Source organism: Mustela nigripes, chromosome 13, assembly GCF_022355385.1.
Source record: "Mustela nigripes isolate SB6536 chromosome 13, MUSNIG.SB6536, whole genome shotgun sequence".
NCBI lineage: Eukaryota > Metazoa > Chordata > Mammalia > Carnivora > Mustelidae > Mustela > Mustela nigripes.
The window spans coordinates 116,192,464-116,217,659 of NC_081569.1; the positions used below are offsets into that span (position 1 = coordinate 116,192,464).

The 25,196-nt window shown below is 49.2% G+C and overlaps 1 protein-coding gene across 2 annotated transcripts in view; it reads right to left on the minus strand.

The window, feature by feature from the left end:
- Nucleotides 1–25,196, minus strand: part of DGLUCY (D-glutamate cyclase) — a 75,509-nt gene that overhangs the window by 10,592 nt on the left and 39,721 nt on the right. For both annotated transcript variants that reach the window (XM_059373521.1, XM_059373520.1), the window contains 7 exons: nt 23,813–23,960; nt 22,566–22,688; nt 18,549–18,752; nt 13,597–13,857; nt 9,187–9,286; nt 5,420–5,568; nt 2,614–2,733 (listed from right to left, as the gene is read on the minus strand). In XM_059373521.1, coding sequence (XP_059229504.1) covers nt 2,614–2,733; nt 5,420–5,568; nt 9,187–9,286; nt 13,597–13,857; nt 18,549–18,752; nt 22,566–22,688; nt 23,813–23,960 — 1,105 coding nt within the window. The remainder of the gene's footprint in view (nt 1–2,613; nt 2,734–5,419; nt 5,569–9,186; nt 9,287–13,596; nt 13,858–18,548; nt 18,753–22,565; nt 22,689–23,812; nt 23,961–25,196) is intronic.

Genomic DNA, 25,196 nt, shown 5'->3' on the forward strand with positions numbered 1-25,196 from the left:
TCTCCTTTCTTAGCATATCCATAATACCTCTTTTTTTTTTAAATTATTTTTAATGATTGCCCTAGAGTTTGCAATATACTTTTATAACAAATCCAAGCTCACTTTCAAACAACCATTTCACAGTTAGGGCAAACACTCCTCATTCTTCCTTCTCATTGCTTGAATGATTGCTGTCAATCACTTCACTTACACACAGGAATGTAATTGAATGACTCATTCCTATTATTGTTTTGAATAAGATGTTATCTGCTAGACCAATTTCAGAACAAGAAAAATTAAAGTTATTTTGCCTTCACTTATGCATCCTCCAATGCTCTTCTTGGTGTAGATCTGAGTTTCTGACCTATGCAGTTTTCCTTCTCCCTGAAAATTTCTTTTAACGTTTCTTGCAAGGCAGATCTACTAGAAATGATGCCCTGTTTGAGAAATTCTTTCTTTCTCTTTCACTTTTGAAGGATAATTTCACAGGGCACGGAATTCTAGGTCAGTGGGTTTTTTTCTGCCAACACTTGCAATATGTCATGCTACTCTATGGCCTGTGTGGTTTTTGAGGAGAAGCTGGATGTAATTCCTACCTGAGCTCCTCATTTACCCTGCTGGTGATCTCTGAGCTTCCTGGATCTATGGTTTAGTGTCTGACATTAATCTGGGGGGGGGGGGATCTCAGTCATTATTGTCTTATTTATTTATCTATTTATAGATTTTATTTATTTATTTATTTGACAGACAGAGATCACAAGCAGGCAGAGAGGCAGGCAGAGAGAAAGGGGGAAGCAGGCTCCCCGCTGAGCAGAGAGCCCAATGCGGGGCTCGATCCCAGGACCCTGGGATCATGACCTGAGCCGAAGGCAGTGGCTCAACCGACTGAGCCACCCAGGCACCCCTATTTATTTATTTTTTTTTTTTTAAAGATTTTATTTATTTACTTGACAGGGAGAGAAATCACAAGTAGACAGAGAGGCAGGCAGAGAGGAGGGGGAAGCAGGCTCCCTGCTGAGCAGAGAGCCTGATGCGGGGCTCGATCCCAGGACCCTGAGATCATGACCTGAGCTGAAGGCAGAGGCTCAAAATATTGCTTCTCTTCCTTTCTGTTTTTCTTCTCCTTCTGATATTCCTATTACATGGATGTTTGTCATTGTTCCACAATGCTTGGATATTCTATTCTGTCTCATCCAGTCTTTTTCTCTTGGCTTTCCAGTTTTAGAAGTTCCTATTGTTGTATGTTCAAGGTCACAGGTGATTTTTCTCAGCTGTGTCCAGCCTGCTAGTGGGCCCAGCCAGAGCATTCATCATTTCTGTTGCAGTGTTTTTGATTTCTGGCATTTCTTTTTCATTTTTTCTCAGAATTTCCATGTCTCTGCTTATATGACCATCTGTTGTTTCATGTTGACTACTTTTGGGTGTTTCCTTTCCCCCCAGGTAGGTTGGGATCTGATAAAACCCGAGCCCGCTAGGCTCAGGTAAAACAGTTTCTCCTGAGGGTGGGCCTGGTTATGAATGGAGTGCTCTGGGGGCGCCTGGGTGGCTCAGTGGGTTGAATGTCTGCCTTTGGCTCAACTCATGATCTCAGGGTCCTGCGATCAAGCCCTGTATGGGGCTCCCTGCTCAGTGGAGAGTCTGCTTCTCCCTCGTCCTTCTCCCCTGTTCTGCACACCTGCTCACTCGCTCTCTCTCTCTCTCAAATAAAAAAATAAAATCTTTAAAAAAAAAATGGAGATCTCTGATATATTTCAAAATGGCTTCTTCCCTCTACCTCCAAAAGCACAAGGGGATTTTTCTCTGATATCCATGGTGTGGACCAGGTCGAACTAATGGGGCAAAAGTCACAAAAGTGGGGACCCCTTGTGACCAGGGCCCCGTGGAGTTTTGAACTCTTAGAACTGTCCACACTGAATCTCCAGCCATCCATCAGTTGCAGGTTTTCCTACCCTGGTACTAATTCCCTCAGAGATTTCTACTCCTCTCCAGGCTCTGTTTTGAGGATGAAATGGGAGAGCCTTTCTTGGGTATCTGTCAAAAGTCCTGAAACTTGTGGTGCAGTCAAGGGAGGAGAGATGGGTTCCTTTAGGACCTTTAGGACCTGATGGGCAAGGTCCGTCCTGATGGGAAAGGGAAGGACAGGGCAGCCTGTGGCAGAGGTAAGTCTGAAGAGAGGTGGGAAGAATTTTGCCCCCTCCGAACATTTACCAGATTGTTCACCTCCCTTCCACCATGCAGGAGGCACAGAGGAAAGCATGGTTGACTCCTCTTCAGAGAGGTCTTCCCTGACCACCGATCTAAAGTGGCCTGCCGGCCCTGTCTTTCATCTCCCTGTAGCATCTCGTACTACTTAGCACGAGCTGGTGTATTTCTTTCTTAGGGCTCCTTGTCCATCTGCCCCCACTAGAGCAAGAGCCCTGTGGAGCATGACCCTTGCCACACTAACTCCAGGACCAGTGTTTGTTGGATGACTGAATGAGAGGCCTCAGGCTGAGAACCAGGTCCTCATCTTGACCTGGCACCCTGGAGACTCCACTCTCGGGGGAGGGGAGCTTCTGGCTGGACAGGCTCCAGGCCTCCAGGTCCCTCCTCCTGGGGAGCCAGGCCTGACTGGCCCACCATCTGAGCACTCACCAGTGATGATGGCAAAGTCAGCCTCCACGTCACAGGCGATCACATCCCCATTTCGTATGTGTCTCTTCACAGCCTCCTTGACTTTGCCCATCCCAAGCTCATTGCCCCCATCACCGATCCCTAAAGGGAAGAAGAACCAAGTCAGTCCATGTATAGGATCCGACAGAATTGGGGAGGATGGTTTGGGAGCAGGAGAGCCCCTTCGCATGTGTTGTGTTGCCTCAGGAAGGGGAAAAGGATGGGCTCGGGGTCTATTTTCAGACAACCAGGAGATGTACTTCTCCTTCAGGTCTTCTAGAGGCTTCTTCAGGTAAAAGTGAGTTGAAGTTTGGAATTCACCAGCGTGCGGCCATGTCCCTACTGAGTCTCACTCCCTAGTCACAGATAGGGACCCCTATGCTGGTGCTACCAGGTCCATGGGAGAAGCAGGTGTGGCTTTCCTCAACTTTTGAGTGGCTCCTGTTCAGGGATGGGCTACAAGGTCATGAGCCCCATCTGTGCGGTGGCGAACAGGTAGAGATGGTTAAGCTCAATTCTGCCATTTGTTTTAAAGGTTTCTGGTGAAAGAGGATGAAATACAGGTGTGTCAGTTCATCTTCGTCTATGCTAGAGGGGTGCCCGGTGCCCTGGGAAGTAGCTGAATCAGGACTATGTACCACAGGGGGAGTTGGTTGGCTGGTGAAAGAAACCCCATCTAAAGGCGGAAGAGGCATCCAAGGGTTTGTTAATTCGTGTAATAAATGCTAGAACAAACATGCTACAATAAATCAGTGTTCGAAATTATTTAACTCTTTGGTGAATGGTGTTGAAGATAGGGGATTGGCTAAAAATAAAAACCAGGGTTCCCACCTCACAGGCACACGGTGAAAATAATGTAACCAACCCCGCAACCTGCTGCCGTCTCGGGTGGTGCTAGAGGACCGCCCTTGGTCCTGTGTCGTGCTGTTTCTGGAGGATTCTGTGGGTCAGAGGTCAGCAGGGAGACAGTTGTCGCTGCCTCAAGGTAACAGCTCCCCCAGGCAGTGGACTGAGGCATGGTTGCATGGCTGTTTCTGTGTGGATTTCTACAGAGGCCTAGAACGCGTGCAAAAAATCCAGCTGAGGCCACATTCATCGTGAGGTGGTGGACGGGGACGAGAGCTCCCCACCTCGAGCACCGGAGACCTGGACACAGCCGAAAGAATCAGACGGTCTCAATGGCCTGGTGCCTCAGGTCCACACCCTGAGGACTTCTCTCTTCATCAGACTAAGACAGACTGACACACATCCTTTTCTAGGCCCACGGCAGCGACCGAATGAAGGGAAACCATGACAAAGCTAGCATTGGTGTTTGTCTACGTCTGTCTCTGGTCTTTCGTACTTCATGAATTTTGTCTTGTTTGCTCCCCAGGTCAGTCCTGCCCGGGCCTGGCCTTGTTTTCTTCACCTGAGGGCACTCCCGGGGTCTCTGAGAGGGGCGGGAGCTGGGTGCGAAGCGGCAGGTCAGTATTATGTCCGTGACAAGCCAGCAGCCTGTGGAAGCTGAGAAACGGGGTGTCGATGGAACAGAGGAGAGGAAAGACAGGGATGGTCCTACAGGGCAGGGGACCATGGGGACCCCAGGAGAAGCCTGGGCTCCTGAGGATAAAAGGAGGCTCCAGAGATCCACAGAGGGAGCAGTTTGAAAGCACAGCCAGCTCGACTTGCTTCCTCTGCAGTCTTGGGGGCAGCCTTGGGGGGATCAGCAAAGATTGGGGGTCTATTTGGCTGGGGAAGAACAGCACCTTCAGATCCTGATCTCCCCTTTGACTTGGGGACCCCTTCCTTCCCCACTCTGGGCATTCCTTCCCCCAGCCCTCAAGTCCTTGGCCTGTCCAGCCCAGAGAGGCAGGAAGCTGAAGCCAAGTGTGCTGTGGGTACCACACCCAAGGCCTCTTCTGGGAAAGAGCAGGCCTTTGCAGAAATTTTCTACTCAACCAGGAAGACTTTCATTGTCTCATCAAAAACCTCAAAAGCCAAAGGTGACTAATGAGTCCGGGAACCACTCTGAAGTGTCTGAACAAAGAGAACAATTAAACACAGAATGAGAAACTTGCCTTCATTACCCGAGGGTCTATACCCACCCCCAGGGGAGGAACGCTGCTCTGGGAGTTGGGTCAAGCCTTTCAGAAATTCATTAAGGCAACAGGATTCCATGAAAAACATGTCGGAAGGGATTCTGGGAGTCTGGACTCCTAAATTCTACCCGCATCATTAATGGGCTAGGTGACCTCGAGGAACCTCCCTGGGCCTCATTTTTGAACACTCTGCCTGTCTTATCTACCTTCCAGGGTTTTAAAGAAGCTTCGACAGCATATGGATGTGAAACCTTTTTGAAGACCATATAGTTCTGTACAAACACAAGTGGTCACATTACTGTATCATTAGCAGTCAAAATATTGTACTAATCACCTGTTTAAGTCATATTAGAAATGAGTGCACTGAGAAGATGAAACAGTATATGTGGTAACTGTGTCCTGTATGACTGATAGTATATACCTTGTGTCAATTTTATTATTGTTATTATTTGATTATTAGTTTTAATATTTTAGAGCTGGGCCAGTCGACGTGCTCGATTAAGCATCATTTCCCTTTCTTGCTTGTGGGAATGTTGGAATTCTAAGTGATGGTGTCTTTATCATCTAAACTGGCCATAATAAACAATGCTGGGGCAGAAAGCTACAGTCCCCATAGAACTCCTTCCTGTCATTCTATAGTGTTCTATAGTCAGTAAAAAGGCAGTTAGCGCTGACACATTCTTGCTGAATTCTCAGTGCTCCCCGCTTACCGGTTGATGAGATTCCAGGAATCTTCCATGATGCCAGGAAAAGGTCATCAATGGGGTCAACCAAGTGCTTGATGTTCATCTTCCTGGCGTTGTAGTAATTGCCATCGGCAGCCCTTCCTGCACGCTCGATTGCCACCAGATGGTCGAATCTGCCAGGAAGCAAGGACATGGGGGCCTTATGGGAGGGTGGCTGCCTGGCTGGGTCATGTGTTTGTGTGAAGGACCCTTGCATTTTTTCTCTGTTTCCTTCACTCCTACAGAATTTGGCTTAGCCTTTAGGTCTAACTGCTAGGGCTTGTACTGGGGGCTTGTCTATCAGATTATTTAGAAAAATATCACCAGAATCTTGGGGCACCCGGGTGACTTGGTTTGTTGAGCATCCGACTCTTGATTGTGACTGAGGTCTGATCTCACGGTTGTGAGCTCGAGCCCCGCGTTGGGCTCCAGGCTCTGCTCAGTCGGTTTGAGATTCTCTCTCTCTACCTCCGCCCCTCCCCACCGCACATGTGCACACGTGCACGCGCGCTCTCTCTCAAATATACAAATAAAATCTTTTAAAAAATGAAAATATCATCAGAATCTTTAACAGTTCATTAGAGTCAGAGGCTGTTGTTCTAGGAAGGCTGACGGTCAGGGTCACGTACTGGACGCTGCCGGTGTCCTGGCCCAATCTCCACCAGCCGGTGGGCGCCAGCACCCGGAGGTCTAAGCATTGCCCGCTCTTGGCGCACCACTGCCTTCTCCCAGGATCTTGTTCCGTTTACGTACACAGACAGACTTAAAGAGTTGAAATGGAAGACAAATGAATCTAATGCAAGACCGAGATTAGATAGGTGGCATAGACAGTGACAGCAGGCTTGTGGGGTGCGGAATCAGATGGTGTAGGCTCCTGTCCAGACTCTCACGCTCCTGGCCTTGGCCAAGTGCTTAGCCTCTCTGACCCACATTTGCTACATCCGATGACCTGACCATAGGGCTGGTCTCATACAGTGGTGAAAGGAACCTCCCTGGGCCTCACTGTGGGACACTGAATTATCGACTTCACAGGGTTTCAAAGAGGCTTCAACAATATAATGGAGAAAACACACGAGAGGTACTTTGCAGACAGGCCCGTACCTACTCAGTGCATGGTAAATGGTGGTCTTGGTGGCTGTTATCATTATCAGGAGGAATCTTGTCTTGATAAACCAACTTATGAAAATTGCACCTTTATGGCTCTCTAAATCCCCCACAATGGAATTCTTTATTTTTTGTAAGATTGATTAACTAATTACAGAGAGCGAGAGATCAACTAAGATCAGTATGTTCTCTGTCCGTCAGAGGGCGAGGGAGAGAAAGAGAGAGAGATTTCAAGCAGGGATCCCTGCTGAGCATGGAGTCTGAAGCTGGGCTTGATCTCATGACCTTGAGATTGTGACCTGAGCTGAAATGAAGAGTCAGGTACTTAACTGACTGAGCCACCCAGGTGCCCCATGATGGAGTTCTTTAAAATCTTTGCTGTGGAAAACCGTGTGGCTGTTCCTCAAAAAATGTGAAATAGAATCACCACAGGGTCCAGGGATTGCACGTCTGGGTGCGCACCACAAAGTACTGAAAGCAGGGTCTCAAAGAGATGCTGGGACTCCCTTGTTCACAGTAGCATTATTCACACTAGACGACAGGGACAAACAGAGGGACAGAGAGGCAGACTGTGGCACGCACATACAAGGGAATATTATCCAGCCTTACAAAGAAAGGAAATTCTAACAGATACCGCAACGTGGAGGAATCTTGAGGATAATTCGCAAACTGAAATAAGCCCATCACTGAAGGACAAATACCGGATGGTCTCACTCTTATGAAGGACGATAGCAGTCGATTCACAGAGACAGAAGGTAGGGGCTGGGGTCCCGGGGGAATGGACAGTCGCTGTTTAACGGGTACAGCATTCCCATTTGGGAAGATGAAAACGTTCTGGAGATGGACAGTGGGAATGGCTGCACACCGGTGCAAGTCGACCTTGATGTCACTGAACTGCGTGCTTAAAATGGTAACATTTATGTTATGTATATTTTACCTTAATAAAAAAAAATCTAAACTCTGAGTGCCTGGCTATGCCCCCCGTTGTGTAGAATGTGGTGACATCATAGATGTTTGGGATCAGGCCACTGAGAAGGTTTTATTTTTTTTATTTTTTTAATTTTTTTTTTTTTTATGGAGAGGCAGGCAGAGAGAGAGAGGGAAGCAGGCTCCCTGCTGAGCAGAGAGCCCAATGCGGGCCTCGATCCCAGGACCCTGAGATCATGACCTGAACCGAAGGCAGCGGCTTAACCCACTGAGCCACCCAGGCGCCCACACTGAGAAGATTTTAGAACATCATCCTGAGACTACATGCCTGGGGCTGAAAAAAAGCAGCCACTGAGAAGCAGAGTCAACAGGAGGAAGGAGACTTGACCTTGAATTTCCCCTAGACCTATATCCATGGTGATGAAAAGCCTGTTTGGAACAGGACCTCCAACTAAGATCAGTATGTTCTCTGTCCGTCAGGGAGAACACCACTTCTGGACCTTCCCTCCAGGAGAATGTCAGTTATATACCTTATGGGTGGATTGATTTTTTTTTTTTTTTTCAGGCCAGCAGGAACCATTTAGCTACAGTGGGAAGGAATGCACTCCTGGGAAGCTGGCTGCCTGAGAAGAGTTAACACATCTTCTCGAAAGACAGCACACGCCTCTCTCGCCACAATAATCTGATCTGTCTGGCCCCCCCTCCACTCAGCGAACAGAGCAGCACCTGCGTTAACAGGCATCGGGGATCCCACCCAAGAGAATTTTCTAGCTTCTCCCTGAAGATCCAGAGCTCTGTTTACATGTCAACCATCTGGAGAATAGAAACATCTCTAATAGGAACCACACATGTTTTTGCAGTTTTAAATAGCATATGGGACCCACAATTGAACTTTGTTTTGGTGACTTGTGGTCCTCGTTATGATCATCAATTCTGCTGTGAGCTGCAGAACAGCACACACGCCAGGCCTATGGAAGCAGTGTTTTTAAGCTCTAAATGGACACTTATTAGTGGGTTGAGAAATAAATTGATTAGGCTAGGTTGACATTTCCAGAAAAGTAAAACAGAACACTGTAGAATAGACTAGAACAGACTGGGGTAGAAAGCGTCAGAATAAATTGCACATAGCAAGGGTAAAGGCTGTTTTCTGAACCTTTGTTTTAGTTGTGCATATGAGTATGCGTTTGTGTGTACACACGTGTGCATACCAGTTTACAGCGCAAAAGGTATTACTGTTGTCAAAAAAAGTTTAAAAAACACTATTAAAAAGATAAGATCTGAAACACACCCTACATACAATAAAGATGTATTTTCCAAAATATCTGATCACAACACACAGTAAAAAACACACCCACTTGCACAAAATGTCACGACAGCGTACTTACCGTCACCACATAGGACGGACGATGGTATGTCTACTTCTCATTCTTCTTGCGAACGTGCCGGTGACCCCACCAAAATGACTCCCTGTTCTCTAAGGGGTCATGACCCTGTTTGACCCATGCTAGGTTTTGGTTCTTGTAACTTTGCTCTCTTCTCCATCTATGGACATGCCATCTCTCAGGGAGCTGCTATGCCCAGAGATGCTGTGAGAAGCCCCCAGGACACCCTGAAACTCAGAAGCCTGCCCCATTAGACCCCCTGGGCTCATGGCTCTGTTCTTCCTGGAGTCATGAAATTGACAACCATCGCCAGCTTACATGGGGATGGGACACACGTACCTCGGTGACTTGGGGTCCCCATCTTTGCAGAGAAATGCTTGAGCAGCTCCCGCTGATTCACCTTGGAAAGTTAGCAAGGGGACTGCTGTCTTCAGAACACCTTGAAAAGAAAGGCGAAGGACGGATACGTCAGCCCTGGTGTTGCATTTTGGGCATTCATGGTGGCTTTTCAAAAGCTTCTTTGGAAAATATCACTATCATTACGGAGCTGCACCTACCTGTCGAATACTTTGTTAGGAAACCTGAGAGAGACCTCAGTCCAAGAATATTTGCTTACTTTTAGTCCTGAGTAAACTCTAGGGTTGGCGGATTGTGTGACCCTGAGGGGCGTGGAATTGGGCTATTTCACCACTCTCGGGGGGCAAGCAAATATGCTGCCTGTAGATAGTCCACGAGACCCCGTGAACGGAGGCCTATTCTGGCTCACTGCCATCGTGAGTGCCGGGGACACGTGGTGCCCATGGTGACGGGGAGCTGGCCCTCCGCTAAGCATGGGGCATGCATGGTCTCACTTAATTGTCACAACAATTCTCTGTGATAAGAACCATTATTAAGCCCATTTTACAGAAGAGGAAAACGGAGGCTCAGAGGTGCTACATAAGTTGGGTGAAGCAAGACCGGAGGTCAGGGTCCCAACCCCAGAACACTCCAAGTTCTCATCTGCTCTCCTCCCTGCATACCTTCAGGGAAGTTCCGGAACAACAGTGGAGAGGTCCCAGAGGCTGGGTGTGGAACTGGCTACTGGTATTGCAGTGACTGCCAGAGTGAATTTGACTCTCAAAAGCAGCACCTTCCCTAATTGCACTAACAATACATATTAACATAGAATACGTGGGAAGCACACACAGACCCCAGATTAAAGTAAGAGTGACTTGGTTTTTATGAAGGCATCCACTTCCTAGCAGTTGGGGGTAGAAGGCTTGTGCATTCCCGGGCCCAGGATGAGGTCTCCACGCAGATGGTTAACAGTGGGCCTGTGACAGGGACAGACCCAGCACTTACGGTTCCCCTGGTTCTACAGGACCCTCCCACCCCTGCTGCCCCGCTCTGTGGCCCACAGCCCAACAAGCACCCCGTCTACGTTAAAACCATGGGCTTGTGTTATAAATGCTGCTTCTCACCCCGGCTTCACAAGAGGGCTGCCCCAAGCCCTTTGGGAGCTGCCACCGCCTCCCCAGTGGGTGGAGACAGAATCATTATCAGAGACCCTAAGGGGCCCCCCATGTGACTCCCTCCAACCACCCATTGTCTCAGGGGGAAAGTCAAGGGGAGAACAGTCAGTCCATCAAGGGATACTCACCGAGCATATTCTACAAGGGACAAGCGGGGGATTGGGGCTGGGCTGGGGGCGTGGTCACAATATGAAAGACCCAGCCCCTTTCTGTGCTGGGAGGGGCAGCCTGGTGACCTGGCAAGGGGACTGACCACCTCCAAACAACCTTCCCAGCTGTGTGACCTTGGACAAGCCACAGAGACTCCCTTAGCTGGGGTTTCCTCCTCTGCAAAATGGGGTTAGTCATGTGTCCCCCGACCCAGGATTGCTGTGGATGCGATGGTGTGAGCTGGGGGTCTGGCATGTAGTAGGTGCTAAGTTAAGGCTGGTGCGTTCTTCCTTCCTGACATCGGATCATGGATACAGGATACTGGTAAGAAGGGGCACCGGGGAGCCAAACAGGGCAGGGAACATAACATACCCCTCAGGGGGCACACACAAAAAGAGCCTCGGCAAAGGAATGTTGGCAAGATGGGAACCCGCACCTGAGCTGCAAAGAATCCATTTATCCATTTGGTCCATTGAGGCCCAAGATAGGGAAGAAATGACTAAGCTTTTTCTCCTTTAAACATGTGCAACCTCTGGTTATAAGAGGAACTGAACTAATTTTCATTAAAAGGCCACATCTCTTTCCCTTTCTTTGTCCACATGTCACAAAGGTTCTGCAAAATTGAATAAAGCAGATGGCCGCCTTCGAAACCACCCCATGGGTGAGCCCCAGTTCTGAGCTCGCGGGCAGCGGGAGCCCCTGAGCCAGGCCAGCCGGTGAGCTGCGAGGGCAGACCTGCTTCTGGGAAAGTGGACAGCTAAAAATATCCAAGCCGCTTGTCAGATGGGGGAGGCTGCTGAGCCTGCCGGCAGCGGCTGGCCGCAGCACTGTGGCCCGCGTCTCCTCCTTGTTCACCATACCATCCTTCAGTTTCCCCTGGTCCTCCGTGCGGTTCCTTCCCAGCCTCGCTGGCTGGCTCCCTCTCCCCTCCTTGACCTTTCAGTGTGGAGCGTTCCAGGGTATAATCCTGGGACCTTCTCTCTGTCTCTTTTTCTCTAGGTGATCTCACTCTGTGTCTGGACTTAAAAGGCCATCAATATGCCATCAACATGCCAACTGGTCTCCAATTTATCTTTCCAGCCCAGACGGCTCTCCTGAACTTGACTTGTAGATCTGTCTACTTGACGTCTCCACTGATGTGGGTCCCCTGCCGCCGCACCCTCTCCTTCACCCTCCCTGACCTGCGGAGGCCTCCTCTTCTCCCATCTCACCCCTGCATCCAATCCACCCAGAATCATGACCCTACGTTCAAAATAGAGACAGGGCTGTCTACTTCTCGAAACCTCCACCCACACCATTTGTCTGTTTGGGGTTCTCTGAAACCAGAGTCTGACCCAAAGACTTGGGTGCAGGCGGTTTATTTGGAAGATGATCCCAGGAGGCAGGTGATGGGCAGAAAGTGAGGGCAGGAAGGAGGAAAGCCCAACAGGAGGGAATGGGCACATTCAAGGTCACTGCTCTAGGCAATGGGGTCCCAGTTCCGCGGAGACCTGCCTGTCTCTGAGAGGTTGAGGGGCTCCCAGAAGCACCAGTCCCCTTACTAGTGGACTGAGTGGGTTTGCACAGCGTTGAAGAAAACCTGAAAACACCAGCTTGCCATGGGGCCTGGTCAGGTCTGTGTGGTGCCCCAGGTGGTCATTCCAGCGGTGGCTGAAGTCACTGGGGACCAAAGAGATGGGCACCCCAAGCCACCTCATCTCCTTGCAGGGACCTGTCCAGTTTCGACCCTTGTCCCTACAGTTACCTGGGTGATGGTGACTCTTTAAAGCTGAAGCCAGAATGTGGCCCTCCTCTGCTCGGTGCCCTTCTAGGGCCCCCCTCCCAGCTGGAATAAAAGCCCAGTTGCTCCCATGTCCCTGGAGGCCCTTCCAGGCTGCCCCCATGATCCTTCTGTTCTCCCTTCTGGCTTCTCTTGTCCTCATGTGTACCAGGCCACTCAGCTGGCCGGTAGCCCTTTCTTAAACCTACCAGGACTCCCAGACTGCCCGGCTTCTGCTTTGGCCATGGTCACAGACTGGGGCCTCTTCCTTCAGCAACTTCACAGTCTTGGCTCCGCTGTCACCCTGTCCACGAGGCCTTCCCTGACCATCCTGTTTAGAACCGCAGCCTACCACCTGGGCTGCCACCCCTATCCCCTTATCCTGGCCTGCTCCCCCACCCCCAGCATTACACCTGCTTATGGACCACACACTTCCCTTTGTCCCCATGTGGTTTGCCGCCCGCCACACTCCCCTGGGATGCGCTTGCCCATGAGGGCAGGACGGTGTCAGGCTTAACCATCGATGGCTCTCAACATCCTACGACAGTGCCTGGCACAGAGTAGGTGTTCCGTACACATTTGTTGTGTGACATGGCTTCTGTGTGCTCAGATACAGCCTTTGGGAAGCTTCCAATGTCACGGTGCTAGAGGGCATGCCTTACTGGGGTTGAAAGCCCATTGAGAGGCTAAGATGGAGAGATGTGTTTTTAAAGAACGCATTTTCTGGACACTGAGACAGGCAGGGGGAAGTAGGTTAGAGCAGCAGGCTCTCCAGATGCCCCGACAACCCTTGTAGAAAGAGGAGAGCCGAAGAGCATCCTCTCACAGGGCCCCCCAGACCGATCCTGACCCGGGACCGGAGCACCACGGCCTCACGTCAGCGTACCCCTGCGCTCATGTGTGCTCCAAGAGCCTGGGCAGCTGCTCAGCTGGCCCAGCAGGGGCGCGGAGGGGGGCACTGCCATCTCTGCTCTTGACTCCTCCTACCTGGGGGGGGGGGCCCGGGCTGGCCTGGGTTGCTGAGTTCCCTGCAGGTCACACAGGGGAGGGAGCAGGTGCACCATGGGACCCTGGTTCGAACTCGAGCTCCCACCCGGGGAACTCGCCTGCCCTTCTCAGAGACTCAGTGTCTTCATCTGTAAAATGGGGCTAATGCTGCTGATACCAGAGAGGTTTCAAACAGGAAGGAAAACGCCCTCTGTCCGGTGCATGGCCCTGAGCTGGGAGCCTGGCAGGAACTGCACACACAGTGGTCCCCCCTCCCTCCCACACCCTCTGCCCCCGAAGGCCCATTTGGAAGAAACTGACTGTCCTTATTTCACTCCTTACCTTGCTCAACAGCCTCTTCCATAAGCTTCTCGAACAAACTCAAGGCTCTCAGGTCAACGATCATGGAGACCCCCTTCCCCAAGGCCTGCAGGAAGGCGGCGAGGGCCACGGCTCCCGGTGGCCCGTCCGTCTCTTCCGGGGGCTGGTGGTTGAAGTGTGTGGGGAAGCCAGTGGTGACGAGCACGGAGCGGGCGTGGGACAGTGACAGGGAGGCTCGCAGCAGCTCATCTCTCCCGAGCAGGTGTCGGATGCCCCGCTGGCCTAAAATTTGTTAAAGATCGATTTATTCACTTTAGAGAAAGGGGGAGGGCAGAGGAAGAGAGAGAGAAGCAGACTCCACACTAAGCGGGGAGCCCAGCGCGGGGCTCGATCTCACGACCCTGAGATCACGACCTGAGCTGAAACCAAGAGTCGGTGACCCAGCTGACTGAGCCACCCAGAAGCTCCGTTATTTTCTTTTTAAAAGTCGTACAATAACGTCGTGTGTTTTACGTGGAAACTTACACGTCAGGAGCAGTTTGGTTTTTTATTTACTCTTGTTTCTGGAGAGGATTTGAGGGGAGGTGGCAGAGACAGCTAGCTGTTCCCCAGAATGGCTTTTCCACCCCTCCCAGTCACGAAGGGGAGCCCGTCCTTGGCCGCCCAGGAGCTCTTGCAGTTAGGGGTTCCAGTCTTCCACCAGCCTAGGTTCTCTCTGCTGCATCCGGAGAGCAGTCAAAGGGACCAGGAGTGGAAGTCATGGGTGCCTCTCTGGGCCTGCCTCCCCTACTCCCTGCCTTCTTCTTTTCCAGACTGCTGGGGTGTTGACAACCAGCACCTCCTGAGGGTCACAGAGCATCAGGGCAAAGATTCTGGCTGCAGCAGGTCCCCCTTCCTGCTGAACCCTAATACTTACCACAGAAAGCCTGCCCTGGACGGTTGCGTGAGAGGGACACACTCGTACCGTATTTGAGGAAAGCATCTAGGGGTTAATTTGTTATCGCGGTCTAGCAGACTCTAACTAACACAGGACTGTCGAAGGAGAGGCAATGGGACTGCCCTAGTAGGGCAGAAGGCCTCCGACAAGGACTTGGGTGCAGGTATTTTTATGGAAAGTGAGCCCAGGAAGTCAGAAGATGGAGGAAGTATGAAGATGGGGAGAAGAGGTCCTGCAGAATGAATGTATGAGTGACAACTCAACCGGAAAGGCAACTGGGGCTTTGGTCCCGATGGAGCTGCTCTAGGAAACTGTGGGGTTCACACCTCAGGGCTCTTCGGCCAGAGGACGGGGGACCGAGCATTGATGCACCTGTTCCCGTCCCCCGCTGGGTGTGGGGGAGACAGGCAGGCCGCCAGCAGCATCTGCTCTAACGTCCTCCAGCGGCTGCCAACCTGGTCCCAGCTGGGCAGCACAGCCCCCCAGGGCCCATCACGTATCACTGTGGCCCTGTCCATACTCCGGTCACCTCAGAGCATATCTGTGCCCGGTAAAGGCAGGATGTGACTCAGAATTTCCCCCTGGCTGTGGCTGAGTTGACAGGTAGACCGAAGGATGTGGCCAGAGGGTGTCAGCTTCCCCTTGAGGTGCCGGGAGAACACAAAAGGACACAGAGTTGGGGTTCCTGTTATAAAGAGACAGTTCCAGACTCGGAATCTAGAAACTTAACATTCAAGCCCAGAGCAGCTGTGTGACCTTGACCTCATCCCTGGATTGCTCTGGGTCTCCGTGTTCTTACATGGAGCATGGGTGGGGTGGGGGTGGGGGTTCCAGGTGCAGGAAAGCTGCCGGAAAGGGCTCTCTGCATGCCTTCAGTGGGAGTGGAGACAGGAGCCCCTGTCTGGAGGGTCATCAGTACTCTGATTTGTACGTTCCACTCAGAGTTGTACTTTCCAGCCGTTCACATCTAGGAATTTGACCTGATAAAGTGATTGCGGGGAGGTCCACACACGTGGTCATTGCAGCCTTGACTATGGTGTCAAATGATGGATGTTAATAAAAATGGTGGGATGTTTGCAAAATGGAATTCTATGCAGACCTTAAAAAGGATGTTGTAGAAGATTAATGACATGGAAGGATGTTCACAATATATTAAAAAAGGAAATATATATTCTTTTCTCAGCCTTACAGACTTAGGACTGAAGAAAAAGACTTTAGGGGCAAATATTGAACTATGGGTGAATTGTGAGGGGCTTCTGCTTATTTTCACAGCCTCTTTACGTTCATATATTTTCTGATATTTCTACAACCAACGTGAATGGCTGTCAGTGGAAGGGGAGAAGTATAACACTGTACAAGAAAAAAAATCAGAATGTAACCTCTTTCATAGGATGGGGTAAGCCTCAAAAGAGAGAGGAGGAGTTGGAGAGAGAGAACTTGGTCAAATTTAGGGCAGTCAATGATTTCATCACTTGTGATGGTTGTAGCATGAGGGCCGACATCATCACTATGAACTCTGTGTTCCTTCTTGTTCTCAGGCACCTCAAATGCAAGCCAACATCCTCTCAAAAATAACTGAGCAGCTCTCTTATTAAGCCCAGTGAGCAATGCTCAGTATAATGCCATTAATCTTATTTTGTGCTTATTTAATATAGCAGGACTCAAAGCATCTCTTGTTCTTGAGGCTCAACGATGCTCCATAATCTACAGTATTGGTGTTTCTGGGCCATCGTAAATCTGCCCTTCCCTTTACTCATGCTACAAACCTAGACTCCATCTGCATAAGCCCCCAGGGGGGGTTCTGTGGATGACCTCCCAGGTCATTTTAATTCAGCTGGGATGCCCCGGGTCTGTCGTAAATTTACTTCCCACTTACTTTTTCATCTGAGCTAATGGCAGAGTTAATAATTCTTCTTCCCCCACAACCTTTGTGCTGGATGGAAGGGCTGTCAGCCTGGGTAAGAATGTTCGTGAGGGAGAAAGGATTGCAAAAATTTAGAAAAATATACCCACCCAGGAGCTCAGCTATGTAAGAGGCTCTGTACACCCAGCCATGAGCTTCCATCTCTATGGGTGCATGTGTCCCAAAAGAGGAATCGGCGGGGGTAGGCATAGATCCCGAATTTACTGGGGGTTTACATGCAAAAGAAACCAGACTCTCTGCCAAAAGAAAGAATGAGTGGACAACCTAACAGACAAAACATCCAAAAACTAGGCTTTGTAGTTCTGAAGGAGGTTTTGCTACTGCAGACCTTTGGTCCCAAGCCGAAGGGAGAGAGCAGACATTTTTAAGGCAGTTCTGCATTGTTCAGTTCTGGCCGTGATCTTCGTTCACACAAAAATACACCCAGCTTGGTGGCACTGTGGCTCTGCCCAGGTGCGGTTCTCTGTCCCAGTGTCACTGTCATCAGCTCTGTCTGGGTGATGGGACTCTGACCAGGAGGCTCGAGCTCTCCGGGCTGACCTCCCCACTCTGCTTCCCACAGGGATTGGCCCGGTGGTAATACCATGCAAACCCAGATTCCAATTTCTCTAGTACTTATTGGTCGTGGACCTTGGAGTCAGTGGGTGTGGATTCAACGTCTGCTCTCACCATGTACCAGGTCTGTGGACTTGGGCAAGTTTCTTGACCTTGTACGCCTCCGTCTCCTTGTCTGTTAAAGGCAGTTAGTCATAGTGGCCTCATAGGGTCCGCGGAAGAATTGAAGATGAAACTTCCTAAAGCTTTTAGCACATGCCTGGCCCATGGTAAAACTCAGTAGATGATAGCTGTCATTCTTATTTCCTATCACGCCCCCCAAAAGGGAGGTCTAGGTGTTATTTCTCCTCTGATGAGAAACTGAGGCAGAGAGGGGCCGGGAAGGCTGCACCTTCATTCTCTCTGGAGCCTTTGCCGGCAAATGGATCGTTTCCGTGCCCACCAGCGCCTTCTGCTGGCCGGCTTGGATAAGACATGCAGCTCTTTCACGACCATGGAGTGGTCAACTTGCTGGTGGCCAACTTCCTCCTAACTGGAACCAGAAGACCCCTAGTGGATTCCATCTCTAGAAGCCGGCACAGAAGGGCTTCTGGCAAGTCACAGAAGGGCTGTCCTTTGTCTGAGACGCAATGCACAATATGGATTGCAAAGTCTTGTGAAGCTGTTCCCTGCAGGGTCCTGCCTCACCAGCATCCCCAGGAGAGCGGGGATCCAGCTCCCTGCCCCAACCTCTGCTGCCCAGCATAAAAAAATGTATTCCACATCCAACTCCAGGGCAGTGGTGCAAAAGGAGCTTGGGGACACAAGGATGACTTCACTTAAACGGTGGCAGTTGGTGACTTAAGAACTATACTATGCCCTTTTTTCTTACCATTCCAGTCCCAATGTAATTGCGATGGCGATGTGCCCAGCTAATAACCTCGCCTTCCAAACTCCCTCTTATGTTTAGTGTTGAAAAACTGGGGGGAAAACATAAATAAAAACCCCCAAATTATTCACAATTGAACTACCTAGAGATCATCAACGTCCGGATTTTGGTCCATCTACTTCTTTTGGGGATTCATATGCGCTCTAAGCATTTAGAAAAATCACACCATGGGAATGCACAATAGAGGCAAAGAGTTTAGGCAGCTGACCCTTGTAAATGAAGGTGGAGGCAGAGGGGAAAGAGGACTCAAGAAAATACCTTAATCATTCCCAAGGAACTTTTTAAAGAGTTTGGATTCTAAATACCTTGAAGCCTTGTTATAACATTGGTTTTTGAGGTTCGTGCTTTAGAATGACCTTACAGGTGGAAACAACTCTCATTGGATGAAGTCTCAATCTTCATAATTTAATGAAAAATGTTATAGTCGTTGCATGACATTAAGGCTATGCCTGCTTTCTTGATAAAATATCAATCTCTTCTCTTTGATAGTGTTAGCTAAATAAAGAGGAATATATTCTTCTCTTTAAAAAGAAATTCAGCAGGGGGTTTGCATGTGGCCTTTTTCACTGACCCTTACGCCAGTGATGAATTTCTCCAGGTCATTAAGGTGAGGATGCTTTGTTTCTTACCTGGGTCTATAGCAATTATAGCCTCTAGCTCTCTAATCTTCTGAACAGCTGAAGCCGATGCCATGCTGTAGTGCAAGGGATCTTGGGAAATGCGATGGACCTCTGGAATTCCCTCAGGGGTAAGACAACGGGCTGGAGCTTCTGTATCCTTCAGGTTGGTCATGACGGTGCAGCCCGGTGCACTGGTGAAAGCCAGCGGGGTCTCTAAAACACACAACAGGAGGGACTGAGCCTGCTCATGTCATCAAATTCAGTCCATTCTCATCTAGCCCACGGTTGATGGGTAAGATGGTGCCGGGCATCAATGCTGCCAACGACGTTCCTCACACGGTTTGTTGCACCAAATCAGAAAAAACAGCTGATGACTAAATCAAGCCCCACTTAAACAGGTGCTTCCAGTGTTTAGGAAAGTGAAGATGAGCTGAGTGTGGGAAAAGAAGGAGGTACCACCACAGCTCTAGATAGGGCTCTAGGAATTTCCATCAGTTGAAACCCAGGGGTATCAGAAAGTACTTACTGAACGCTTTCAGATGCATGAGGACACCTTTCTGGACTTTGCTAATAAATAGCTCTCTCTGAACGTAGCATCTGTTTTTCCCACAGCACTTTTGCCTTGTTTGCTAATTTCATTCTTTAAAAAACTCTCCCATACTAAATTCTGGGCAATGTGAAACACTCGAGTGTCGTTATTAAGAACGTGGTTTTCGTGTACCAAACAGAGAGATGAGACTTGATCCTCTCTAAGCCTGTTTCCTCAACTATAAAATAATGATAATGCTTCAGGTGTCTGTTGTCAGAGCTAAACTGGAAAACGCACATAGAAGCGTTTTTCACAACGTGGTTCAGAGTCAGCCCTCGGTAAATGAAGGTTTGTGTGACTGTGTCTCCATGTCCTTTTGCCTGGCCCGTTAGGGGCTTCATATTTACAATACTTAATTTACACCATCTGCTTTCTTCAGTGTCATTATTATCCTTGGGTACGTTAACCCCACTCAGCTGTGTGCTCCCAAAGACGAGGACCGCTGTTTACTGATCTCAGAACACCACGTAGTACCTTGCACAGAAAAGGGGCTCCATGTGAATTGGTGTGAATTGAATAAGTAACAATGCCATGAATGTCACCGAAAACAGTAACATTTTTTTTTTCCAAATTCAACAGAAAGCCAAGTGAACACTTCAGAAGGAAAATCTACTGATAACTACACAAAACATTTTAACTTAATTTTTAGAGAGGCAAGAATTAAGGATTTTGATGAATGCGATCACTGTTTTTCTGTGTTTTGGACAGCACCTGGAACTGGTCATTCTAATGCCAGGTACACACCAGGTTAGTCAGCTTCAAGTGTGACACAGGCTTTTGCCCCATCAGCTGTGAGGTCTGTAATGTAGCAACTGATCTATCACCAAGAGAAGTTTATTTTCTTTATTTCTTATTTTAAAGATATTTATTTATTTATTTATTTATTTATTTATTTATTTATTTGATAGACAGACAGAGATCACAAGCAGGCAGAAGGCAGGCAGAGAGAGAGAGGGGGAAGCAGGCTCTCCGCTGAGCAGAGAGCCCGATATAAGGCTCAATCCCAGGACCCTGAGATCATGACCTGAGCCGAAGGCAGAGGCCTAAACCACTGAGCCACCCAGGCGCCCCTTTATTTCTTATTTTTAAAAAGATTTTATTTATTTATTTGAGAGAGAGAGAGACAGAGACAGAGAGCATGAGCAGGGGGAGAGGAAGAGGGAGAAACAGAAGCAGACTCTCTGCTGAGCTGGGAGCCTGATCCCAGGATGCTGAGATCATGACCTGAGCCGAAGGCAGACGCTTCACCAACTGAGACAGCCTGGCCCCCCACTAATAGAAGTTTAAATAATAGAAGTTTAGGGGCGCCTGGGTGGCTCAGTGGGTTAAAGCCTCTGCCTTCAGCTCGGGTCATGATCCCAGGATCCTGGGATCGAGCCCCAACTCGGGCTCTCTGCTCAGCAGGGAGCCTGCTTCCTCCTCTCTCTCTCTCTCTGCCTGCCTCTCTGCCTACTTGTGATCTCTGTCGGTCAAATAAATAAATAAAAATCCTAGAAAAAAATAATAGAAGTTTAAATATTATGTAGAGGTTTGAACAAGATTTTTTTTAAAGATTTATTTATTTTTAGAGAGAGAGAGCACTAGTGGGGGGGGGGAAGCAGAGGGAGAGGGTGAGAGAGAGAGAGAAGCAGACTACCTGCTGAGCTCAGAGCCCGATCTCACAACCTTGAGATTATGACCTGAGCAGAAATCAAGAGTTGGATGCCCAACCGACTGAGCCACCCAGGTGCCCCAGCATGATTTTTATAAAACTATTCAGGGTTGTACCTAAGCCAATGATGTCATTTGGCCTCAGTTACAAAGCAGTTGTGCTATTTCAAGCCAGAGCTAATGCCTGCAGTTTGCCGGGATGCCCAAGGCAGTGAGCGCTCTTCTGCAGCCCATCCCCCATGGCTGGTGCAGAAGATGTGTGACGCCATCATGCTGGACCATATTTACCACCCATGTGTGGGTGTGTGAACACACATGAGCACAAGCACACTCAAAATGACCACAAACTCCCTGATAATGGCATCTTGTTTGGTGTAACACTGTGTTTCCAAGATCTGGGTCCCTGCCTGACACATAGCAGGTGTCCAATACTTTTAATGTTAAATAAACAAAGGAATAGGGGGACCTGGGTGGCTCAGTCGGTTAAGTGTCTGCCTTCAGCTCAGGTCATGATCCCAGGGTCGTTGGATCGAGTCCTGCCTCAGGCTCCCTGCTCAGTGGGCAGTCTGCTTCTCTCTCTCCCTCTGCCCCTCCCTCTGCTTGTGCGCGCTCTTTCTCTCTCTCTGTGTCAAATAAATAAAGTCCTTTAAAAAAATAAACAAACGAATAGAATTCCATGCGTCTTGCATTTATGCCTCATTGCCATATTAGAAGTAATCTTCCTTTATCGTGAGGCCATTCTGATAGCTAAACTTATATGAATGCTTTAAAAATAATAATAATAATAATAATAATTAAGTAACATTAAATTCTGTGATTTGTCATGCAAGTGTGGCTGACCTGGCTAGAATTTTCTGGTGTCTACGAAATGGGCTGCCATAGTTATGCTTAACGTTTCTAGCACTTCCCTACCTTACAGCGAGCTAGTTAGGGCGCCCTCGTGTGTCTCTTTGTTGTAATATCACCCTATGTCTGAAAAAAACCAATGGACAGTATTGCTTTAAAAGACAGAAGTCCCCTACCCTACCTTATAAAGATACGTTCCAAGACCCCTGGTCGACAAGAAACAGTGCATAGCACTGAACCCTGTATAGATTATGTTTTATTCCTATCTGTACATCCCTAGGATGAATTTTAATTTGTACATTAGGCCCAGTAAGAGATTAACAGCAATAACTAATAATAAATAGAACAATTAGAAAATATACTATAATAAAAGTGTTGTGAATGTGGCCTCCATTTCTAAAAATACCTTACTGTACTGTCCTCACCCTTCTTCTTGTGACAACGTGAGATAAAAACATAACGACACGACTCGAGGAAGAGAGGGGAGTGCAGTAGGCATGCGTCATAACCTGAGGCCACTATGACCCTCTGATTCATCAGAAGGATGGTCATCTGCTTCTTGACTGCAGCTGATTGCAGGTAACAAACCTCAGGAAATGGAACTGTGGGGAAGGGGGGACCTTGCACCCTGCAAATACTACGTGAAATAGGATGTTTAGTGTTGCTGGTTGCCTTCGCTCTTATTTTCAAAGCCCTACAAACCTTCAGAATGTCTCAGAAAGTCAAGCTAAACATTGATCTTTCTGCAGGTGGAAATATATCTCATCAAAACATACAAGCTGCTGATGAGACCCAGCCCTGGGAGAGCTGTATGTTTTGTGTTTTGTTTTGTGACCCAGTTTCCTAAGCCACTGCACAGCAACCCTGCTCTCCCAAGAGCTGGAGACCCAGCCGTTTCCACCCTGGGTCATAGTCACAGCCCCCTTCAAGCCCCGACATACTGCAGCTGCTGACGGCTTCAAGACTGGTCATCGGAGAAGGCCAGAACACCGGGACGTCCCCTGGCTGACACATCACAGGATCCCCGTAGTCAGGTTTGGAAAGATCTTTGATTCCCAACCATTCTGCAAATGGAAAAAGAAAATGAATTCCTGCAGGTCCTGCCCTCGCAGTTCATATCCAGATTGAACACATTGAATAGTTTATGTTTCTTTCTCCCAGAGAAACTCTAATCATCGGATTGCCGTCGATGGTACCAGAGAAAAGAATTCGGGACCTTAAGGACCCAGGACGCTGGCTAAGTTCTAGTGCATTCTGAGTAGTACAGTTTCAGAACACGGATCTCAGACACCTGCTGTGATTGCTGGAGGAGCCCGGGGTACACTCAGCCCGACACTCCGTGCAGATTGCTAAGCCAAACCAGTATTTGTGAGCTGACATTTATCTTGGCACAGGCTACCGGTCACATAACACAGACATAAGCTCTGTCGCTTGACTACCAACAACAGCGTCCCTACCCGTGGCCCGGCATCAGAAGGTTGACGAGGACAGCAAAGATGGATGTGTTGGACCCAACCCAACTCCACTAATGAGAAAACAAGTCAAGGATTCAGCAATACACTTTGCTTTGGCTGGTCCTGAGCTCTTTCTATGAGGGAGGTGGCCAGGGCTGACTGTATCGTTGCAGAACGCAGGCTTTGTGTGATTCTGAAGTCCAGGTACACCAAGCTCTGTCACCCGAGACCCAATCCCAAGTTTTCATCAGGCTCTCTGAGAACCACAAAGAGACCTAGACGCCGCCAAGCTGGGATTTTCTCTCTTGCTCTCAGACCGAGTTAATACACGGGGGATCAGTTCAAGTTAACAATTGGAACAAAGCCCTCCTCTGCCCAAATATGATACTGAACAACAGCCCAAATTGGAGGTGGCTCAGAGCTCAAGTTCCAGGACCAATAGCTCAGCTGCCGTCCTCTGCCACCGGCTCCTCCAACCCCAGGTTCACCTGAAGTTCACAGGAGACAGTGGGTGAGGCTGGCTCTTCTGGCCAGGGTGGCACTTTCAGACCTGAGGGGCCCCTGTAAACCCAGCCCTCCTGCTGTGGCGGGAGTTCCGCCTTGTCCAGGACCCCCAGGAACTCTGGGGAGGAGGAGGACAAGCCAGAGGAGTTCAGGAACACAGCAAGTTCCCGTCTTCTCAGGCTGAAGTTCATGGGTGGCCGTCAGAATCATGAAGGACAGTGGACACTCACCTGGGTCGCCGATATGAATGGGTTGTCCCTTAGTTCCCATGGAGCAGCTGGCCTGCACCAGCCTTTCCAGCTTGTCCTCCGGGATGGGCCTCATTGTGACCACCAGGGGGCAGCAAAAGCCAGCCATGGAGGCACAAGGCACGGTTGTCTGAAAAGAAATCGAGGAAAAGGGCAACTTGGCTCAAATGGGGACTCACACAACACAATAACTTTTTTTTTTTTTTTTTTTTGGCTTAAAAAAAAAAAAAAAAGAAATCAAGGAAAAGATGTTGGAAAACAGAGCTGACCCAGATGGAGACCCTGAGCACCGAGTTCAGGGCCACTGAATGAAGGAGGGGGTCCAAGTAGTTAGAATAAAAATGCAGCTTCTGCTTTCATGTGACATAGAAATGAGAAAGGCTGCTGGTAGGGATTGGTTTGAAACAGAGAACCTTCACTTTGTCTGTGCTGTGGACCCTTCTGGTAGCGTGGTGCAGCTAGGGACCCCCACTCCGAGTAAAGGTTTTGATTGCATAAGAGGAAATGCATAGGTTTACAAAAGAAACCAGTTACATTGCAAATGTGCTTAACAAATTATGAAAAAGTGTGATAGAGAGATACGCATGCTTCATTAACAGCTTAAGGAACAAGCTGGCAGATGTACCGATATGAATATGAAGCAGTGGCTAGCATATAGGATATTTCTGAGCTCTCAGGAAGAACTGCTGTGGGACACGAAAGTATCTGGGCATCTGAGCATAAGGGGTCCTTTGGGAAGCCAGGGTCACAGGATCTGCTGATGCAACAGCGGCTTGTTGCCCGCGTTTGGAATGGAAGGAAATGCTCAGTCTCCGTGTGAGGCTAGGAATAGCAAAATGTAATGTAATTTTTTGCATCTAATTCCATGGGCCTCTGAATTTTCTCCATGGACTTCAGGAGGCCCGTGGACCACAGGTGAAGACCTCCAGGAGAGGCAGAGGCAGAGCAACCCAAGGGACAAGGATCTCGCAGGAGGTGCTGGGGTCTGCTTTTCCTCCTGAGTCCACACAGGGGACTGCAGGTCTGTGCCCAGACCCCACGGAGCCCTTCCTCCCTCCTCCTGCCTTGGGATGACCTGCCGGCCTTTCTCTGGTGGTGGTATTTTCTCCCTTGAGTGGTTTCTGGTTGCTGCAGTGGGGTTTACAGAAGATTTAGGACATGGCCAGGATGATGACTGCTGGCACAGTCTTGGCTGCTGCCCAAAGGGCTTGCTGTTGGTGCTGAGGGGGGAAATAGGCCACCGGCAAACACACCACTTCAGCATACAACTATTCTGAATTCAAGCTACCTGGGAAAATGCCAGTGCAAGAAGAACACGCTGACACCCTGCCCACCGAAAAGCAAGAAATAAATGTCCCACATGAAG